At 45.5% G+C, this 22,909-nt stretch overlaps 1 protein-coding gene across 2 annotated transcripts in view; it reads right to left on the bottom strand.

The window, feature by feature from the left end:
- ZNF652 (zinc finger protein 652) overlaps nucleotides 1-21,697 on the bottom strand; it is a 34,438-nt gene extending 12,741 nt beyond the window's left edge. The window contains exons 1-2 of one of the 2 annotated variants that reach the window (XM_066587357.1): nucleotides 21,438-21,697; nucleotides 2,777-3,900 (exon numbers count right to left, since the gene is read on the bottom strand). In XM_066587357.1, coding sequence (XP_066443454.1) covers nucleotides 2,777-3,754 — 978 coding nt within the window. In that variant the 5' untranslated portion in view covers nucleotides 3,755-3,900; nucleotides 21,438-21,697. The remainder of the gene's footprint in view (nucleotides 1-2,776; nucleotides 3,901-21,437) is intronic. The other variant, XM_066587358.1, reaches the window with a different exon arrangement.
- Nucleotides 21,698-22,909: the final 1,212 nt, after the last annotated feature.

The raw sequence follows: 22,909 nt of genomic DNA, 5'->3' as shown, positions 1-22,909 counted from the left end.
GTAAAGACATTCACATCCATACAATGGTCTGGGGGCACTGCATCTATTTAAAGGGGATGTATAGGATTTGGAGAAACAGCTCCACACATGTCCACAGGCTGCTGCGGTACTGTAGCTCATTCACCTCAATGCAGCTCAACTACAATACCAGATATCTGGAGAGTGGTGGCCGCTTTCCTCCAGAGATTGCGCCATGTTATTCTAATCCCATATAACGCCTTTAAGGTTTAAACTATAGTGCAGCAACAAGAGCGAGCAATTTTCTGCTTCAAGTGTATGTCACAGCTTTGAATTCCATTTTACAGTTTATGGGTTTGTTCATCCGTCACCGATTTGCTGTGGATGCACCCTATATGTAGGTTTACTCTGCATAAAAGTGGAGTAACTTTGCAAATACATTGTGTTACTTAAAGGGTTTGTCCTGAGTTATAAACAGGATAGAGGGCAGGGGCTAAATATCAGATCGGTGGAGGTCTGACTACTAAGATCCCCACCAATCACGAAAATGGGGATCCCGAGTCCCCTGTATGAATGCAGAGTATGCATGCTGCCACTCTATGCATCTGTATGTAATTGCCGAAGAGAAGCATCACACACAGCTTTGCTGCCTCCATAAGTCACAGAGATGGATGAAGTGGCAGTGTTCATGATTGGCTGCTCCTCGTATTGGGATGGGGAGGAGGGTGGGGTCCTGTACACAGGGCATTAAGGCTCATTTACACACAACAATTATCGCTCAAAATTCGTTCAAACGACTGCAAATGAGCGATAGTCACTCCGTGTAAACGCGGCCATTGTGCATTTTTCATCTGAATGATGATTTTAAGGTGAGCTTAAAATCAATTGTTCAGCCACAGAGAGATAAAGTCTCTCTCAATAGACCACATGCTGTGTTCTCCATGGGTGCTGGGAGAGTACATTGTATTCTGCGGGCAGCCCCAAGAAGAACAATGCAGCTGTGTGCAGAGCCCAACCCACATGCTGGGCTCTACACACAGCTCCTGGAGGCCCATTTACATGCAAATGAAGATGATAAAGTGTCAATGGGCATTAGTGTCCATTAACACTTTATGCAAAATGATCGCTAAAACTTTCAATCCTTCAAAAGATTATCTTTGCGTGTAAATGGGCCTTACGACTGCATCTTCAAACAACTTATTTAAAGGGAGCCTGTCACCCCTATGAGCACCATAAAGTTATGGTACTCCTAGAACAGGTTCTGAAGATGTACTTTTTATACGTACCAACTCCTGCGTGCTCACCTGTTGAAGTCAAAGCATAAACAGTGCAGCAGACTAATCTCTGCAGGCTGTGCGAGTGCAGTCCTATAGAAAACTATATATGTGCGCACACAGCCTACAGAGGAAAGTCTGCTGCACTGTCCACGCACTGGCTTCAACAGGTGACAGCAGGAAGCTAGGAAGTAGTAATAGTACACTCCCAGTGTCTTGGGAACTGCTCTGAGCACCATAATTTAGTTTATGGTGGGTGACAGGATTCTTTTAATTCTTCAGTATGCGTTATACTCCAGAGGTGCATTCACAGTACTGCTGGTTGCCACTGTAAACAGCCAACAAGCTGGCCCTTGTGATCTATAATTTGATAGCCCATGAGATTGAGCAGTACCCAGTGTAAAGAGAATACTTCCTCAAATGGAAATAACTGAAAACAGCAAGGAAGGCTGCGAAATCAGAGCAATAAGCACTGCAGAATCGTAAATGCAGCTCTGGAGTGTATAATGTACTTACAAAGTTACTTAACTTTTGCAGGTTATTCTTATATTTGAGCTGTAAAATGGCTGACATATACTTTAACACCGATGGGTATGACTACACACACACACTGGCATTGTGCTTGTTCAATGCAGTTTTGCTATAACACATTTAGGTCAGTACTTCTTCCTCTTCGACTTCAAATATGAACATTCCCTTTAAAGAGGTTTCCAAGGATTAAAACACAAAACATGGCCGCTTTCTCCCAGAAACAGCACCACTCTTGTCCATGGGTTGAGTTGGGTATTGCATCTCAGCTCCACGGAAATAAATTGGACTGAGCCTTGATGCCCTACACATGGACAGATGTGGCGCTGTTCTTTGGAAGACAGCAGCCATTTTTTTTTTTTAAACCTGGAGATCACCTTTAAAACTGGAAATGATGGAGACCAACACTCATCATACTAGTGTGTACAAGTCCTCACAGTGGTTAGCAGGCTTCAATACGAGTAAGTAGGAAAACCTCAGTTGTCATACCGCAAAACTAATACGAGCAGTGAAGAAAGAGGATCTAGTGGCTGAGCCTTTTTTGCAAACTGTGCCAACAGGAATAATGGCTCAGACTACAAAACGACTCCTTTCACAGCCTACATGAGAGGTTGACCTAAAATACAATGATGAATGGGGCCATGAAGGTTTTCTATCATTCTGGACATATCAGTGATGCAAAATGAAATTTAAAAAAAAATCAACTGGACTTGTAACTTGAAGTTTTACCACTTTTCCAAGTAGCTTCAACAGAACAATAGGCAAGTTCTTGAGCCGTTTATACCGAGAAGAGCTGGGAACATTTCCTACCAGGACAGAAGAAGCCACTTGGACGAGTTTCATCACAACTTCCAGTTGATTCTGACTTACCACCATAGCTCCCCCTGCTCTATAATTACTAGATGACTTTTAAAAGTTCAGAAGAAAAGACTCAAAAAAGTGTGAAGAAACCCTAAAAAAGTAAAGTACGGCACAAGTGTCAGTCACGTAATTACTTATGTTCGGTTGGGACATACCTGAATGTTCTTCTCACAGTCAGTTTGAAGATGGAGGGACAACTCGCTCTCTAAGACAAACTTTTTACCACACTTATCACAAATCTGCATCCTCCGATGCGTAACATTCATGTGCTTTTCCAGATACCATCGCGTGTTGAATACACGTGGACATTTGTCACAAGTAAGGGTCTCCTTCTCCTCACCCTTTCCTTTGTCAATGGGAGACTTAGGTTCTTTCGGCGATTTCTTCTTCCGTTTGGGAGCTTCGCCACTTGTAACCTGTTCATTATTGGGATTGTTGGCCAGTGCGGCACAGTCACCGGCCACCATGTTGGAGTTCTCCATTTTTTGGTCCTGGTTTACATGTTCCATATTGGTCTGATCACCGGCAGGATGAGATTCATTTTCATCATCCTCGTTGCTGTCCTGGTCGTCGTCTCCAGAGTCACCTCCGTCCTCATCACTGCTTGTCTTCATGTGTGAAGGATCCTTGCCCACACCTTTATCTCCTTTGGAGACATTTAAGGTCTGGTTATTAAGGTTCACCTCAACGATGATCTGCTCTCTCTTGTAATTCACATCATCCTCATCTTCTTCCTCCTCTTCGTCGTCATCATCATCGTCGTCATCGTCATCATCGTCGTCGTCATCCTCCGATTCTCCAGAATTTTGTCTTTCGCCCTTAACAGGTCGAATCTCGTTGGCTGGTTTACTGTCCATAAAAAAGGGTTGCTGCTCGGGTTCGAGAAGATGTGGTTTACCTACTTTAGTGTCCATCATAACAGGATAAGGTCCAGTTGCCTCTCTTTTGAATTGCTTATTTGAAAGATCAAGTTCTTGGTTTGTAGTATGGTAAAAAGGAGGAGGAACGCTAACTCGCAGGGGGTCATCCAATCCCATCCCGGAAACGTCAGGAGGGCGACCGTCCAGCAATTTTTGGCAGGAGTTGGCTGCTTGACCCATTGGGTCAGGCTGAAGGTTTGAAGGACGCAACATTTCTCAATGTTCAGAGAATTACTGTAAAGTCTATGGAAAGATGTTCATAAGACACGGAGTAGTTTTTTTTTTTTCTTTCTTTTTCTTTTTTAGTATTCCAGGGATACAGCAGCACGTTACATCTTAAGATCCATTGAAAGGCTTACCTGCGAAAACAAAAGCGATTTAATAGATTATATTTACATAGTTGAGGGCTAAAGCCCCATTTATTCGTAAAGATGATCGCTCAAAATTTGTCAAAAACTGACAGTTTTGAGCAATCATTTTGCATTAGTTAATTAGCTTCATTTGAATGCATTTTGAGAACAGTGGGTGGTCTGCTCTCTAAATACATCTGCTTTGTTCTGCCATGGGTTGCTGGCTGCATACAATGCTATCAGCACTGCCCGCGGAGAACACAGCATGCAGTCCCTCTTATCAGGGATGAGGATTTTATGCTGAGTTGAAGTCAGCGATGAACAAACACTGCACGGTAAGTGCACAATAGACGCGCATTTACACGCAATAGCCATCGCCCAAAAGCCATCGTTTGGCCGTATTTTGAGCGATAATCATTGCGTGTATATGGGGCTTAAGTCATTGACTGCAGTGCCTGTATACAAACAACTGCAGCAGAGGACCGAGTAGGACAGAGTGAGGAGAGTATATGCCAGTTATGCCCCATTTACACGGGGCAAGACTCTCACAATTCTCGTTTGCCCGAGCGAACAAGCTGGTGATGTCATCACCAGCGGGCCCCGCGCTTGGGCACCCTGTTTAGATAGGTGATAACTTGCTGATCAGCAGGGGTCTCAAGGGTGAGAGCCCTCACAGATTTCCTGAACCGGGGTCCTGTGTCTTCCTTTACCCGCGCCAGTGTAAGGGTGGCTTTTCCCCCCGCAATGACGTTTGAATGAGTTGAGCACTAGCCGAGCGTGTGGTCGGCGCTCCATTCATTTCAATATGTCTGATGGAAATAATAAAGAGCTAGAACTAAACAGAGCATTCATGCGCTTGCTCAAGCAGCGCTCCATTTAGTCTCCTCCTCACTGTGAAGATTACGGGGGGACACTGGACCCCCGTTCGAGATCGGCAAGAGCCTCAGCTATTGGTCCCTCCACCGTTCCAGCAAGTTATCCCCTTATGCTGTGGATGGGGGATAACTTGTAATCTTGGTACAACACCTTTAAAGAAACTTTCTAATAAGTATTTTTTTCTAAATGCATTGAATGTTAACAAAAAAAACAAATCTTTATATACATGAAGATTACCCAAAAAATAGAAACTACACTCACCTGTTTGACTCCTTGCCACTCCAATACCACTGCTCTGGTGCTTCCACCTTTGCTTGTTTATTGGCCGACAAGCCCATAGACCCAATAATGTACGGCAGCACACCGCTGAGGCCACTGAACGGCTGCAGTGGTCACCGACTGGAGTGGCAAAGAATCGAACCAGTGAATATATATTTTAAGTTACATTTCAAATTTTTTTTACCTTACCAACAATCCCTTTAACGTAACTCTGAGCGCTGTTCCAAGTCAAACGTCAAAGCCCATTTACTCTTAAAACGCCACACGGTTTCAGAATAAAACATACAATGGCGCGGTGTAAATAGATGTCCCGGGTTCCGACTACCCGTTCGTTCAGGCAGCATGAACCTGGTGACATGTTCTCTTTAAAAGGTAAAGCTGAAAATGCTTAAAACCATCTGCTAACCTTGTGCAATTCTATCTACATATGGCCAGGCAGCACCCTGTAAACCCCCTCGGTGTACCCGTATCGTGATGATCGATCACCCTGCATATATGTCCTGATATCTGCTGCGGTGCAGTTGTAGTCCGGGGAGTCTACAGTCTGCAGAAAAGCTGATATAATCACAAAAGCAGCTGCCATTCTTCACAGAAACTCAATATCAGTCCACGGAGACGAGACATTCGGGAGGCACGAGCCAATCGCTAGCAGGGCGCGCATCCCTCCGCCAGGCGATAAATGCAGCTGTATGAACAAGGCCGGCTTCTGTTGTCCCACCTGCACTGCTAATAATAGGAGCCGCGTATAAAAGCCTTCTGTACGGCGCATGGAGGGACGAGAGCCGTTCTGGCCTAAATCACTAGCAGAACTAGAGACACGTGCTTTATTCCGGATACGTCGTCTCATCTGATCTGACACTGAAGGCTTCGTTCTCACACAGCGGAGTCCGATGCAAAGGATCCCACCTCTAACTACCATGTCATAAACCCGCAGCCGAGATCCCTGCTGTCGTGGCTATGCAACTGCATGGCCCTGGATCTACAGGCGGTTGGTGGCAAGAAGTGACAGATCACTTGGCACAATGGTAGTAAGTGAATATGTTAGGGAAACTGTGGCCCTTTAACCCGCATGCAGCCACAAATACCCCTTATAGGGGACACCAGAGAAGAGATCTAGGTATTAAGGGGTATTTCCCATCGCATACAACCAGTCAGGATGGGAACAATGCTCTGCAGCTGGGAAACCGTGAGTTACATTGTTTCCTTAAGGCCGGGCTCACACTTGTGCAATTTAACTGTGTATTACATACACGTAACACGCTGTGAATAGAGTAAATACATTGACTTTCATTGATTCATTCACTCCAGCATTCATATATTGCACATAATACGCATGTAAAAAAAAAAGAACGTAGTATGTTCTATTGCGTACAACAGAGGCCGATGGTTCTCTACGGGTGCACATACGTAATGACATTGGGTATGTATGGCGTTTTTACCCAACATTGCTAGGAAACAGGAGATAAAAGTTGAAAAAAATAAAAATAAACCAGGAAGCCGATTCACAACAGCGTGCGCGAGATACACGGTCATGCGCAGGCACAGGCGATCCCAATCAGCTCCACATGCTTTATACGCAGTGTTTCACCATACGGTCATGTGAGCCCGGCCAATGTGCAGCATGCCGTGCCATGTTGTATCAATGGCGAATCAGCGTGTGCGTTTTCTAGTGAAAAATCATCAATTGATGTGAACTATTTTGCCTGCACCACACATTTTGATCCCGAGCGCAGCAACATCCACTCCTGCGAACCATAGTGTAAATTTCTATTGAACTCATGGATGGTAAAAGGACACGTTTTTGGCGCAAAATCTGTGTTGGAATCAAATGCAGAAGAAATTCTGTGTGACCAGGACTAAAGGGGGCAGACAGTCTCTGTGACTCCATATTACAGTATAGTACGCAGCCCATGTGCTGCCATATGTCGCCTTCATACAGCGCCGTATAATGGGAAAATTCTCCATTGAAAGCATGGGAGAATACTTTGTCATAAAGCACATAATGGTGTTTAATAGAACATACTAAAAATAAAAAGCGGTACAAAATCAGAGGCACAATGAGGTACAACAGGGCAACGTGCCAGGTCACCAACGCATAAAACTTTTTAGTTTGATCTTTTTTCTGACAGTTTTTTTTCTTACTCTGCTGTAATAAAACGTGTAAAGCCGCCGACTGCAGACTGTAAGAGCCAGTGTAATGCTCTCCAGGATCTCGCCCACCCCTAGAGCGATTACCTAACTAGGCCACGAATACAGTAGCAAACATGTCCCTGCTTAGAAAGCACTTCCGTACCAACCGTCCCGGGTATCCGGCATCTAATACACACACGGTAACAAACCTGTTCCCTCGTCCAACCAAAGTCTGGTTATTCGCACATTCCCGCCAACGCAGAACTCCGTGATCTGGAATAGACGCTTCCTGAAACTTTGCGCGTTAATGTAGAAAGTGAAGATATGCCTCGGAGATGTACAATTCTCCCCAAGCACTCGCAGGGGTGTCACACGGACAATGGGGCCTTTTGTGTGACGGCAGAAAGCAGCGCAGGTGGAACATTTACAAGAACATCCAAGTAAATGCCTTTGTTGCCTCTGCCAAGACCGAGGAGATCTACAAATACATCTACAGACGCTCACGAATCACTGGAGTCTTATAGGATCCGCAGCGAGGCGAATCGGGGCTACAAAATTAAATACATTCTCCATAACAAATAATTAGCAGTTTCCTGAGCAGCAGCACAAGAATCCTCCCGCGTCCGTTCAGTAAGGGCCCTTCCATTAGGTCTTCTGCACCATCCGTTTATGGAGTTCGGAAGCGTGCGCCGGACTGACCGCGGGACGTTGGACCTGAACTCGGAGCATCATGCATACATATGATGGTTTGAATCCGGAAACCCGCAGCAAGGCCGGGTCAAAGTTCTGGACTTCAAAGGTTAAAATGAATGGTGCAGAAGTGTGGATAGGCCTTAGTGAAGATATGGTCAGTGGGTGACAGGACCACTTCAGGCTGCACTTTGGCAGGGGATGTTTCATACAAAGCCAACATAGCCGCAACACTAAAAGCGCCAAAAGCTGCAACTGAAAGGCCTTTTACAAGGACCAATCATCTCCTAAAAGAACACGACTGTAAGAACGGTAGTTTCCGATTATTGCCCCATGTAAACAAGAACCTGGAATGGATGGCATGCCCACTGAGGTGCTCAAGCCCCCGCCTGTCCAGACGCTAAAAGCACTCTGTCGCAGGATTTAGGAAACCAAATCGTGGCCAAATGATTGGGCAAGGTCAGTTTTCGTGCCGTTTTCCAAAAAAAGGTGACCCGAGAGAATGGTCAAACCACCCACAAGATAGCCCTAATATTGCACGCAAACAAAACCCTACAGAGATTATACAAAAATGCATTACGGCCATAGAGGAACGGGAACTCCCTGATACACATGCTGGTTTTTGCAAAGAAAGAGGAACAAGAGACCAAATTGCAAATCTCAGGTGGATTGTAGAAAGGGCCCGGGAATACCAGAAGGCTTTACAGATCACAGCAAAGCCTTCCATTGCACTCCACACGTCAAGCTGTGGCGAGGCCTAAGATAAATGGGAGTCCCGGGACATCGGGGGCAACTCATACAGTCGTTAAATGCAAACCAAGAGACTGCGAGCAAGACCTCTAACGGGGCGACACAGACAGGTACAGAATTAGCTGCATTTCATCCACTGCGTTGTTAAACCTGTATGCAGAGGCGATCTTGAGGCAAGGCAATTTAGACTAATCCAACATCGGAGTCAAGATCGGTGGAAGAAACATCAACAATCTCAGATATGTAGAGGATACAACCTTACTGACAGAAAGGTCTTGAACTACCGATACTAAGGGCGGCTGCACACTACTGTAATTTGCTGTGTGCCCAATGACATTGCGCACTTGCTGTGGGCCGCTGATCACCATGCACTATCCTGGCGTGTATGCGTGCCAAGATAAGAGCATGTTGCGATCTTTATTTTGCGCGCATTTCGTGCAATATGTGCGATTGTGCTAGTCTGCCAATGTATTCCGCACGCAAAACTCACATGCAGAATACACGTTAACAATACATTTGTGCGAAGGAGCCCTTAAAGTTAAAGAAGGAAGTGAAGAATCGGCCTATATTCGAATATCAAGATCATGACAACAGCCGGTAACGGTACAGGAAAAATCAAAATCGACAATGAAGAAATGGAAGCAGTTCAAGACTTCATCTTCCTTGGATTGAAAAATCAACCGCAATCAAGCTTCCATGGCTATGGTTTCAGCTGTGCTGAAAACTGCTGTCAAAACACGTGGTAACGCTACTGAAAATGCAGTAAACGCAGCGTTTTTTTAACGCTGCGTTTACTGCAGATTCTGCCCAGTTTCAGCAGCGCTGCCATGCGTTATGCCTGCGTTTTGAGCACAGCTGAAAATGCAGCAAAAGGCTGCTGATGAAAGAAATCAATACTCACCTTGTTGGTGAAGTCGGCTGATTGGCTAAGCGCAGCTGAGCAACAGCTGGCTGAGCCAATCAGAGCCAGCGCTGGATGCGTCCAATCACAGCCAAAGAATGAATGGCTGTGATTGAACGCATCCAGTGCTGGCTGTGATTGGCCGAGTGGGCTCAGCCAATCAGAACAATCTTTCGTTGGAGACGGAGTACGCGTGTCAGCTCAACAGAGCCTTGCTCACCTCAAAGGTGAGCAAGGCTCTGTTGAGCTGAAATGTATACTCCGTGCACCTGATTATGTAAAGCACTAAGAATAATAAAGAAGAAGACTTTTTCACTGTATGTTCGTGTTCCTGATAGCTTTGCTTTCTTGGTCACCTTGTCTCCAAGAAAAAAAATGCAATAAAAAGCGATCAATAAGCGTATGTATTCCAAAATGGTACCAACACAAAATTCAGGACTCCCACACAAAAAAAAAAAGAGCCCCTGCACAACTAGGCCGACGGAAAAATGAAAACAATTTATGGCGCTCAGAAGATGGAGGCAGAAAATAATTTTAAAAAATTAAACCTCTTTGAAAAAAAATAAGTAGTACAACAACAACAAAAAAAAACCTCTATATGTTTGGCATTGTAGTAATCGTACTAACCCAGAGAATAAAGTTATCAGGTCATTTTTGTTGCAGTTTGTGCGCCGTAGAAACGAGACGCACCAAAAGATGGAGGAATTCTGTTTTTTTTTTTTTTTTTTACTTTACTCCACCCTTATGGGTCTCCCTTCACCCTCAAGGACGTACATGTATGCCCTCAAGGCGGGGGTTTACATGGAGCCAGATGCGGAGCCAGTCCTACTCTATACACGCTGGGCAAGGTACCATTCAGTTGTAATAGAAGTCCAGGACCTTCTGAAGACTCTCAAAGCTGCAATGCATTTCTGCTTCTGAGGACTGGCCTGTCCTAACAGAATGCTGGCAGAAATACCATATACTGCATGCATTGAAGTATATGGTATAAGCAATCAAACAATTGCAAGTCCAGGTCCCCTCCTAAAACAAAATTAAGTGGAAAAAAAAAGCATTATTGCAAAAAGTAAAAGGATACTAAAAGTTAAAAAGCCCTTCTTATAATAAGCCAGAGTACGAACATATTTGGTACCACCATGTCCGCAAAAATCCAACTTTTCTAAATAATGTATCCCGCATGGTGAACGTCATCAGAAAAAAAAAACTAAAACAAAAAACACAACAACAGGATTACTTTTTTTTGGTTCACCCAGTCTCCAAGAAAAAAAAAAAACAAACATAAAAAGCGATGTAAAAGTCGCATGTACTCCACAATGGTACCAACAGAAATCACGGCTTGTCTCGCAAACAAGCCCTCGCACAACAGAAAGACAATTATGGCAATCAGAACACGGCGTTTTTTTAAAGGCTTTTTTTTTAATTAGTAAAGTAAAAGAAACTACATTTAGTATCGCCGTAATCGTACTGATGTCATTATTGATGGTGTGTACACTGTAAAAACAAGACTCCCCAAAGATGGTGGAATTGCATTTTTTTTTATCCATTCCACTGTTTAAAGGGGTGGTCTCGCGAAAGCAAGTGGGGTTATACACTTCTGTATGGCCATATTAATGCACTTTGTAATATACATCGTGCATTAAATATGAGCCATACAGAAGTTATTCACTTACCTGCTCCGTTGCTAGCGTCCCCGTTGCCATGGTTCCGTCTAACTTCGGTGTCTTCTTGCTTTTTTAGACGCGCTTGCGCAGATGCATCTTCTCCCTTCGGCTGGTCTTGGAAGCATCGGCGTTTTGGCTCCGCCCCTTTTTCGCGTCATCGCGTAGCTCCGCCCCCGTCATGTGCCGATTCCAGCCAATCAGGAGGCTGGAACCGGCACACTTCATGGGGCGGAGCTACGCGATGATGCGTACAAGGGGGCGGAGCCAAAATGCCGATACTGCCGAGCGGAGCCGAAGGGAGAAGACGGATCTGCGCAAGCGCATCTAAAAAGGCAAGAAGACACCGAAATTAGACGGAACCATGGCGACGGGGACGCTAGCAACGGAGCAGGTAAGTGAATAACTTCTGTATGGCTCATATTTAATGCACGATGTATATTACAAAGTGCATTAATATGGCCATACAGAAGTGTATAGACCCACTTGCTTTCGCGAGACCACCCCTTTAAGTTTTTCAGTAGATTAAATAGCACAATTGAAAAATACAACTCGTCCTGCAAAAAACAAGCCCTCTGACATCCAGGTGGGGGAAAAAAAAGGTAATAATATTTGGAATGTGGGAAGGAAAAAACAAAAACTGAAAATAAGACAAGTTCCGCGTCCTTAAGGGGTTAATGAAAACATGAACAGATCTTGAACGGCATTTTGATAATTACCTTTAGTTCGCAGATGAACAAAACACTCCAAAAGCCAATCTGTTCAGCGATCTGGTAACAAGCCCTGGAATATACATCAGTCGTATCACATTTCTACATCGGACCCAACCAATCTGTGTCCCTTACTGAGCTCCATGCCAAAAAAACCCGATTTGTATCATCCAGGTCTATTATTAAAGGGGGTATACGAGATCAGAAAAGAGGGCTACTCCCTTACATCTGTAGCATCTGAGGCAGAGCTGCAATACCAGGAACTGCCCATGGACAAGGGTGGCGCTGTTTCTGGAGGAGTAGAAAGAAAGAAAAAAAAACAAGAAAGCAGAACCTTTTTTTCTGACCTCATGCAAGAAACGAGCCCCAATAATACAGATGACTTGTCGTCCGCTGGCACGGTTCACAACTCGTGAAGCTGCAGCCCTGATGGAGGTGAACTCACCTTCATATTTCCAATGCTACATTTGCATAGGTGCAAAGCTTCATATCTGGTGATTAGTGTGAAGTGAAGCCCGATCATGCAGACGTCTAGTCTTATATTTTCCTTGGCATCGTGTGTAATAAGACCCAGAAGACGAGGTAAAACTACCTGCTGGAAGGAAGGGAGGGAGGCGGCGACGTATCTCTGGGGTTACAAACAAGATAACTCGTCACAGACGCACAGCGGAGAGACCGATAGTAAATGCAGAACGCGCTCGGCTTTTGTAGACGATTCTATTTATTCCCAACGCAAAACCAGTCGTTCTACCACAAAACTTCAGCTCTGAGCAAAAGTTACCCAAACAGGCAGCATACAGAACAAAGCCGGGGTATAGCGGCGATAAGGGGGGGTAGTAGGTAATCATCTGCTGGTGTAAACGGGCTTTTACATGGTGGAATACAATCTATTGTTTCCGGTTATCAGCCATTTCAGGCCAGGGAGATAACTAAACAACAGAGAACCCAAAAAAATCCCTGCCATCATGATCATGTTATCTCACATACCTCCTAAGGCCCATTTAGACAACGATAATTGCTCAAAAGATGTCACTCAAAAGACTTTTGAGCGATCATCGTTGTGTCATTTACAATGCAAGATGATCGCTCAAGATGAGTTCAAGAGTTATACCGCTTCGTGCCGGGTATGGAGAACTGGACCGCTCTGTTCTTCATACCCAGCCTGTCATCAGGGAGTGGGATGCAGCTGAAACAATAGTATCAGCTGTATCCCGCTGTGAATCCCTGATAAGGCTCATTGTTGTCTTTCAGCACGCTCAAAGACGATGAGCGACGGGAGAGCGAAAACTGCACGATGTCAGTGCAGTTACTCACAACGATTATCGCTAAAAACATGGTTTTTGAGCGATAATCGTTGTGTCTAAATGGGCCTTTGGTTAGTGGGGGGTGACCACCACAGCAAGTTATTCCCTATTAACATACTAGTAGATAACTTACTGATCGCTGAGGTACGACCGCTGGCACCCCGGGCCTCATCCCAATATTGCAGCCCTGGAGGTATGAATTTATATAGCAAATGGCATACATTTTAAAATGGGCAAAAGTAGTTGGTTCTGGGAAAACCCCTTTAAGGGGGGCTGTTCATAGATATTGTACTCTTTAAAGGGGTATTCCCAACACACCAGGTTATCCCTTATCAATAGATTAGGGCTGCTTTCACACGACCGAGAAAAGAGTGCGAGATTTGTATAGGAAGCCTAAGGAATAACTTGCGGATCAGTGGGCTTCGGCTGCCGAGACCCCCTTTTGTGATGGGAATGCCCCTTTAAATTTACATGCGAGTACAAAATGTATTAACAGCCCATGTTAAAAAGGGGGTTCCCTGACCCAACTACTTTTGCCCGTTTTAAAAGACATGCCATTGTTGTAGGATTAGCTATATACATTCACGCCCCAAACTGTGCCCATCGCGTGACCCCCGCCCCTGCTGATATCAAGACTCTGTTCCATCATTGGCTTGTTCTCTTCCAGTCACAGCATGGCTAATCACTACCAATATCCTGAACGGGCAGAGATAATGCTAATAATTCTCCAGCCCTGCGCAGCCCCTTTTGGATCCTATGCATGCATGGAGGCTAGGAATCACAGTTAGCAGACTCCAGGAGATCCAAAAAGTGATGCGACCTAAAGAAAGAAAGGACCGATAAACTGGGCATGAAGTGGTGCGACCAGAGAAGACATGGAAGATAGAAGAAAAAAAAAAAAACAGTGGAAAGGACAGGAGAGGAAGCTGCGCTGTATCGCTCATGTGCAGCTCAGAGTGCTGGATGGTCCTCTGTCGGCTCCAGCCGGCTCTCTCCCTGGCACTCTGTGAGAGGGAGGTTGGTGCTAGTAAGTTGCAGCATTTTCAGAATGTCCATCTGTGCCCACAAAACCCATTTAAGGTGGACACACACACATTAGTTGAATGTCAGCTGAACCAACAGACCATGGGCCCAATCCTATGGCAGTATATTCAGGCCAACTAGCAGGGAAAAAAAAAACCCTCCGTGTCACAGACAAGAATAGCACTCGTCTCAATGTCCCTCTCTAATTGAGAGCCAGGATGAGATCCCATCGCCACTCAATTGGAGAGGGAAAGACTGAACTACCTGTGGAAAACACTTTTGTGGTCAGGGACAAAGTATGGAGCAGATGAGAGTTAGGCAATTTCAAGTCGCAGCATCACAGAAGAATTTGAGAGTACAAATTTATGGCAATGTTTGATACCCTCAAGAATGGAATGAACCTCAGCCAAGGATTCTTGCATAAGTGGAAAATATGAAAGGTCTGAAGGAGGTCAAGAGGGATGTCGTCTTCCCAAACAATTTTTTTTTTCTCCCTTCTTTAAAACTTCATAAAAATTCAGAACTTGACGTGTAATAATATTGCCATTCACTAGGCGGTGCTGCATCTCCTTCCATGTGCAGGTTGAAGGAGAGATAAGACATAAAACTATCCTGAGCTCAGTGGACCGATTTAGGATTTATGGCTTAGCTCAGTTTGTCTGGTTTAAGTTTTGAGTGCAAAACAGTCCCAAATTTCTGTGTGAACATTTATTTAGATCGAAAGGAATGTGTCCCCCTCCCCTCTGCATCTGGATGTTATAATTATGTGCCATCCAAACTAGTTTCATTCATTAGCCTGACGAAGGGGGTGAGATATCCCCGAAAGCTCGCTATAACATCATGTATTTTTGCAAGCCATTAAAAGGTATCATATCCACAAGATTACGTGGTTTTTCTCTCTGGGAACAATCACATATTGCTCTACTGGCTAACACTGTATCAAACCTTTTTTTCTAGCATGACTATTGGACGGCACACAGACGGGGTCTCCATGTGTTACCCAAAGTTAGTTGCACTAGAGTTTCTCAGGTGAAAGCTATATGCACATGGCCTAATGTGTCTACTCATTCTGTTACCAGAAAGACAAGCTGCAACCCAAGGTGAATGGCATCAGCTTAGGGTCCTTCTACACGGGACGACTGTTGGGCGCTAGAATGCCTGACAGTTGTTCCAGCAACAATTGTTCCTGTTCTTTCAGACAGGAGTGACCATCGCTCAGCGAGTGAATGACGCTCGCCTCCATTCACAGTAAACAAGCAGTCGTTAACAGATGATCGGCTGCTTTTTTTCCCCCTTTTTTAAATACACGGGCCGGTCGCTGTTTGATTTTTTTTTATGTCTGCATATACTGAACGAATGTCAATCGAGCAAATTATCATTCGGCATTCATTCGCTGGCAGCATTAATACAGCAATATTATCGCTCAGATTTGTGCGATTCAGCAAGAATCTGAATGATAAGCACATAGTAAGAACACATTAATACCTGGCCGAGCCGAGGACACATCTATTTGGAAGGTCAGGGGGAATAGCATTGGACCTTGAGTGTAAGGCCAACTGCTATGTAAAGTGTATGGCCACACTTAGGACACATTCTTTTAATTGGGGTCATGCACATAAGTGATTTTTCACCTGCATTGTGGAGAGAAAAAAAATGTATATATATATTTAGCAGCATGTCCTATCTTTGGGCATTGCCTCGCCTATTGTTTTCAATGGGGCTGGGAAAAGTATCGCACGCGAACAAGATGTAGGTTCTCCAAAAGTGCTGCACATTAACAAAGGACAGATGACTGAAATCAGCAAGTGTCACTCTTTATGCCGCCCTCAGCGACAGGTTCCCTTTAATGCATTGAGCGAGCTGAAGGCTATGTGTAAGATAAACATCTTGCTGGAAAGCAGGGAAGGTCGGGTAGTTGCTTCCAATGGTTTCCCCTATTCTGCTGTGACTCCTGCAGACAGTACGAGCCCGGGTAGGGTATTATCTCTCCTTCACTCCTGCAGACAGTACAAGCCCCGGTGTTATCTCTCCTTCGCATCTAGTAGCGGCACTGTAGCCAGAAAACAAAGAGCAGAGTATGAAGGACGGATTTATCCGGATGATTGTTCAGCAGCATCATAAATAAGTAGAGGACAGAAGTGTGAATAAATATGCGGCGCCTCACCTGTTATTCCAGCAGTGACTGCAGTGCAAACATGTAAATGCCAGCGCCTGAGCCTGTATTGTGCGGGCAGATTAACCACCCTGACAGTGACTGTACAGGCCCAGAATTCGCTGTGTATGAATACGCCTTGTACCCGGATGCTGGAGTCGGGAAGACGAATTTCATACTCCTGTATAAATGGTTCATGTGTAATAGCTAGAGGTAAAAGGGTGACATCAGGCTGCGTATATATCGGTCTCGTTCACATGGGCATACAGTAACATGCGGCAGAAATGTGAGGCCGAGCCTAGGACTTCTGCCGCAGATCTGCATTAATAGATGCCACGATCAATAAAGCTAATCTGCGTGTGGACGTCCCGACGGGGAATCCGTATCAACAATTCTTTCTTTCCCGGTGACAAGGGTTTCAGATCCGGCCTGCATGAATGATGATGCAGAATCCCACTGAAAGTAATGGGACGCTGAATACACCAAATCTGCACTGTGTGAAGTCGGCCTCATGCATTAAAGTGCTTTTCCCACTAAAGACACTTTTTACCTAACCACTAGATAGGGAATAAATGTTAGCTAGCAGAAGGGGGTCTGGCGATACTGAGATCTGCATGCTCCAAATCCTCCATGAGAATGCAGCGGTGAACCTGTGTGACCACCACTCCATTCACTTCTATGGGACGGAGGGAGATTGATGATCCTGGCAATCTTTCTCCATCAGTTTCATAGCAGTGCAAGTCCTGGTGGTCGTGTCTACACACCGCTGCTCCGTTCCCAAGATCTATGCTCCTCAAATCCTCAATGAGATCACCGGGGGTCCAGCCGTTGGACCCCCAGCAATCGGACATTCGTCACCTATTCTGTGAATAGGACATCAATATCATTAATGGGAAACTGCCTTTCAAGGGGCTTCTGGTTACTTTTTAAAAATGAATTGCAGGTGTACAGGTGAAACCAACAAATAAGCAGTACTTACCGCCTGTGGCCCCGACGATCCTGCGCTGCAGCCCCTCGGTTGTACCGGTCTCTGCTGACTTTAGAAGTCAGGTTCCAATTACAGCCCGCAGTGTCACCATTCTTCTGGCATCAGAGCTCATATCCTGGGCACCTCGATGGAAGGACTTTCGGAACAGTCACGCCGCAACCTCCGATTTGCAGACAACAGTCACCTGACTTCTGCAGTCAATTGGGACAACCGTGGAACTGCAGCGCAGGAGCGCCGAGGATACGTAAGTACTTCTGTACGTTATTTTCCCACACCTGCAGCCGCAGTAACGCCTCTCATACACCGCTTTTTACAGCGAATAGTGTGGTGTCCCGGGCGCTGCCCTAACCGCTGTACAACGCTCCCATTGATTTTAATGGGGCTTCTTGGACCTGCACTCGACCGCCGCAATTTTCGAACGCTGTCTGTTTTATTTTTCAGTGTTTTCACATTTAATGTACCCCATCACCATAATGGGGGGCGTTAAAAAGCGCTGTGACATTCATTCAAGAATGCTGGACAAAATCTCGGTAAAATGTGGCGTTTAACTTAATATCATGTGTGAGAGCGGCCTCAGGCTCACATGGAGCGTCTAGAAGTGCTGTGTTCTCACTGCATAACTTTCTCCCAGCTCCCGGTGGCGTAGCAAAAACATAGTATCACACAGATAATTGCGTATTTACCGCTTTTCTTAACGCACTCCATTCATTTAAATGGCAGACATTGGCCACTCTTACTCAGGTGGGTTTTTTTGCCGCGATTTACGTGCGTTTTCAACGCAGATTTCAAGCACAGCACTAAGCTTCCATTCGTTTCAATGGGTTCTCTCAGACGTGTTTTAGCACAATGTTTTAGTGTGCGCCAAATCCAACGGTGGATGTTCTATTTTTGAACGCTGTAACGCGTTTTTCATGCACTACATCGCCCATTGAAATGAGTGGGGTGCGCAAAGAAAAACGCGGTACACCACAGTGTTTTACTGTATTCCTCATGCATGTTGCTTTGCCACCAGGGAGGGTAAAAAAAAATTGTCACATTGTGAGATAGTGAATATATCGCTGACAACATAATTAGTTTGCCTGCCTGCGTTGTTACTGTGCAAAAACAGGCAGGCAAAAGCACAGATAAACCGCTCTGCACGCAGTCAAATGCTGCATAAAAACCTCAGTGTTTTTACAAACGCTTGTGTGCAAAAGCATGAAATACTTGCTGAACCGCCAAAAGTAAGACATGCTGTGTGCCATCTTGTGCGTTCCGGACCTCCCTACGCCCCAACTACACTACACGTCAAAAAACAAACATCAATACTCACCTTCCGCCAGCGTTCCGGTCCTCCCGCTGGTCTCCGTAGCTGCTGCAGCCTGTTGTGTTCTCCTTCATGCCGACATTGCATTTCTTCCTGGAAGCGGGGCTTGAATATGCGGCCTCCAGCAAGCTAATGCTCCGATTGGTTAATCCAGCGCCGTGTCAGCCAATGAAAGCCGGCGTTGGGTTAACCAATCACAGCCATTGAATGAAATCATTGAATGGCTGCAATTGGTTAACCCAGCACCAGCTTTCATTGGGCGATGCGGCGCTGGATTAACCAATCAGAGCATTAGCTTGCTGGACGCGGTGTATTCAAGCCCCGCTTCCAGGAAGAACTGCTCTGTCGGCGTGAAGGAGAACGCAGCAGCGTCGCAGGTCATCGTGACGGCCGGAACGCCGGTGGTAGGCGAGAATTAGACCGCCCCTACCATAAGCTTACGAGCTTCTTGACTTGAGAGCAAAAATTCGGGAGAGAGCCTGCTCGTAAGTCAAAAATCTTGCAAGCTGAGGCACTCGTAAGCCAAGGTACCACCGTATATGTGTGTGAGATATAGATATATATATATATATATATATATATATATATATATATATATATGAATGAAGGCGTAAGAAATATTGGTTAGCTAAACCATTTTGCGGCCGAAGATGTACGTCTTTCACAGAGCACATTTTAAAAGGAGCTCTCTAGTAACCAACTCCCTTTACCTCCTGACAACCAACCTAACTGCGCTCCTGTCCCTTGTTTGGTCACATGACCAGTGAATAACCTGTAAAACAATCATTATAGTTTACGAACGGTGTAATCCGTGCCGGCGCTGTACAGGTATAACGACATTGGCATTTCTCATCTGCAGTAAGAGGTGACAATTACTATTAAGAGTATAATTAAAGGCCTCGTATACGGCGAAGAGAAGAGATAATGACCGATAATCCGCACATTAACATTCGATTAGCAGCATTTAGTGGTGACAATCCTTCATTAGGATGAAGCTGCAGTGCCTACAAGTAAAGCCTTCTAATAATCATTTCCCCCACACTAGCGGTCTGTTGGGGGAACTGCAGGATCCGGCATGCCCCAACAGCTGAATGTGGGGAGCTGCAAGAGCATGCTGGGGGTTGTAGTCCCCCCCCCCCAAAAAAAAACTAAGTAGACGCTTCCTATACAAGTAGAGATGTACGAATCCCCTTCCATATGACGCACAAGCAGCACAGCGGCGCTGGCAGCGATCTCTGAAGGCCCATTCACACGGGTGTTAGCAATTTTGGTCCGCGCAAACAAAAGCATCAGTTTCATTTCAAACGTTTTTTTTCAAGTCCGTGTTGCATCCACATTTACTGAGTAAAAAAAAAAACAAAACACACAAAATGACCCAATTGTCGTCACTTTTCCCCACTATCTCCTAGCGAACGTGTATAAAAAAATTTTTTTAAAAAACACATTGAACACATTATAACATCCGTTTTTAAAAGCAACCGTATAGCGAGCGTCAAAGAAATTGGCGCTGATTCAGACAATATACTTTTTTTTTTACTGTTTTTTTTTTTTCTTAATAAAGTTTTTAATGTTCAACACTTTTTTTTCCGCTAAGGTATTTGATCAAAAAAAAAAAGTAGCGGTTAAGCGCATGGAATGGCGCAGCCCTGCGTCTCCGTGCGTTTTCCTATTACTGCAATGATAAAACAAGCCGTTTCCATACTTTTTTTGGTGGGATGAAAAAGCGTATCAGGCGACACTTTTCAATCCCAAAGGAAAGGAAAAAAAGCGCCCGGCGGCGTCTTAACAGTCCAGCGTCTGCGCCGTTTGCCTACACTTAACCCCTTATAGCCCACGGGTCCGTTAAACTCAACGTTTTCATCCATTCTATTGGAGTATAAACGTGCGCGCTTTATGGATGACCGTACGACGGCGCGGACGGAGGCCTCAGGGGCTCGTTCACACGGGCGGATGCAGCTTTTGTCCGTGAAAAAGCTGTGTATATCAGGCGCACTTCGTATATATTTTTTGCCCGTATTCACTGCACGCACGAAAAAAATAAAAATAAAATAGAATTTGTTTTTTTTCTCCTTTTACCCCGCCTCCTGGTTTAATGCGTAAAAACGTGTACATTTTTTTTTTAAACGTTCCAATAAATGAGCGAATTGGTCTATAAAACGGTACGCGCCATTTTTTTTACATATTAAAAAAAAAAGCTCAAAATACACCAATGCAAAACGGCGGTGTTCTACGCGGCCCGTATTCCGTGCGGACTGTAAACACGGCCGTGTGAGCGAGACGTAAGCGTTCTGCATCCCAGAAGTGACGCCACGAACGCCATGACGACGATCCCTGCAGTAAGCGCGGACCCGGCGGTTACGGAAAAAGTAAACTTTTTATTGTAGCGTCTTCGCGGACGCCATTAAGACGGCTGCGGCGTCATTCTCGACGCCTAAAAGCGGCGCACATTTCTGCGGTGGACTCGTACGGGCGCTCTCGTCACGCGATCGATGGTGAAAACAAAAGCGCTGGACGCTGCGGAGCGATAACGATGGCGGCGGATACTGAGGAGGCTCCATCTACGGTGATATGATGGAGAGCTGCCCTCTGGGGCAGATACTAACCCCCCCTCCCAGGGCCCCTCACATGACAGGCCTGAGGGCCCCTAACGGTCGGGGCTGGCCTCAGTCACTTCCTGCGGCCGGGCCCCTCAGTAGGCCGAGGCCTGAGCGGTTACCTCACAGAAGGCACTAGGCCTGTATTTCCCGCCCGGCTCCTTCCCTCTCTCTCTCACACTCACCCTCCCTCCCGGAGTGTCTCGGTCCATGGTTCCCGGGAAGCTTCCTTCCTGTCCTCCTCCTCCTCCGCCGTTCACGTCACAACACCGAGCGCCCCCCTCTGTGCGCGCTCCCGGTGTCGCGCAGCTACGTGGCCGCTGCCCGCTCCGTGTCGGGGGCGCGCCTGGCTTGGCTAGGAACCAGACGGAAACCGTCTACGCAAGCGCGGCGGGAGGAGGGTGTCGTCCAGTGCGCATGCCCTCGGCGTAGGACGAAGCCAAAGACACTTGCGCCGGAGTTCGTTAGCTAGCACGCATGCGCCGCTCGCGAACGCGCGTCGTGACGTGCCCCCTTTCTGTTCGCGCATGCGCGTGGAGGAGCGCATGTGCTCAGCAATGAGCGGATCGCTTTTTAGCGATTAGAAACCGACGGGTAAAAGACAGTTTAAAAATCTTGTCGCTACTGTGTGGGTCCATTTTGTTGTAGCACGACTAAGCGTTTCACTTTAGGATTTGATGGTCTTCAACAAAATGGCCGCAGGGCCTAAAACCTTATAGGGAGTGAAGACGTGCGTGCCTCAACCAAGTGTATTTTTTTAACCTTTTTAGCGCATGCGTAGAAAAGTGAACAAGACACAATGGATGCAGGGACGTATAGGCACCTTTGTCACTTGTGACCCGAAGCACGCATGCGTTAAAAATAGGCGTGGCTTCAGTTCTTGACAGGCAGGATTGTGTCCTGTTAACTCTTTGTGGGACAACTCTGCCTCAGGAACAAGGACTGTAGAAATCAAAGCGTACTGGGAACTCTATACACTTTAGTGCTGGCTCCCTACTTTTTGCCATTCTACCCCTTCAAGGGGTTGCCTGTGATTAAAAAAAAAAACATGTCTGCCTTCTTCCAAGCACAACACCACCCTTGTCCATAGCTTTGTATGTAGTATTGCAACTCCATTGAAGTGAATGGGATCTGAGCTGCAATACCTGACACAACCTATGGTCAAGGGTGGTGCTGTGTTTGGAACAAAGCAGCCATGTTTTTCTAACCCTGGACAACCCATTTAAGGACCAGCCATTTTTTGTTTTAATTTTTTTTTGAGTCTCGCGCTTCAAGGGCTAGTTTTTTATTTTCTTTTAATGGTACCTTATAACATGACGTCTGGGCCTGGCACTACTGTGAGCGATAATGCATTATAGAACAGAAGTATTGCAGTGTATTATCATAGCGATTTTACTGGTTCAAATCCCCTACAGAGACATAAAGAATGTAAAAAAAAACGTAAAAAACTGAGCCAAAATGCTTGTTTTGTTCATTTCGCCTACACAAAAAAGAATAAAGGTACCAATAAAAACTACAGTTCGTCGCGCAAAATAGCAAACCCTCGCAGAGCTCCGCCCATGGAAAAAATTAAACAGTTATTGGGCTTTGAATGCAGAGATTGCAAAAAAAAAAAAAATTTTCAGAAAAAAGGGTTTCTGCTCTGTAAAAGTGGAAA

The sequence above is a fragment of the Eleutherodactylus coqui genome, chromosome 13 (genome assembly GCF_035609145.1).
Source record: "Eleutherodactylus coqui strain aEleCoq1 chromosome 13, aEleCoq1.hap1, whole genome shotgun sequence".
Lineage (NCBI taxonomy): Eukaryota > Metazoa > Chordata > Amphibia > Anura > Eleutherodactylidae > Eleutherodactylus > Eleutherodactylus coqui.
Note: the sequence above shows the minus strand (reverse complement) of the source record. Positions and strands in the feature narration are given on the sequence as shown.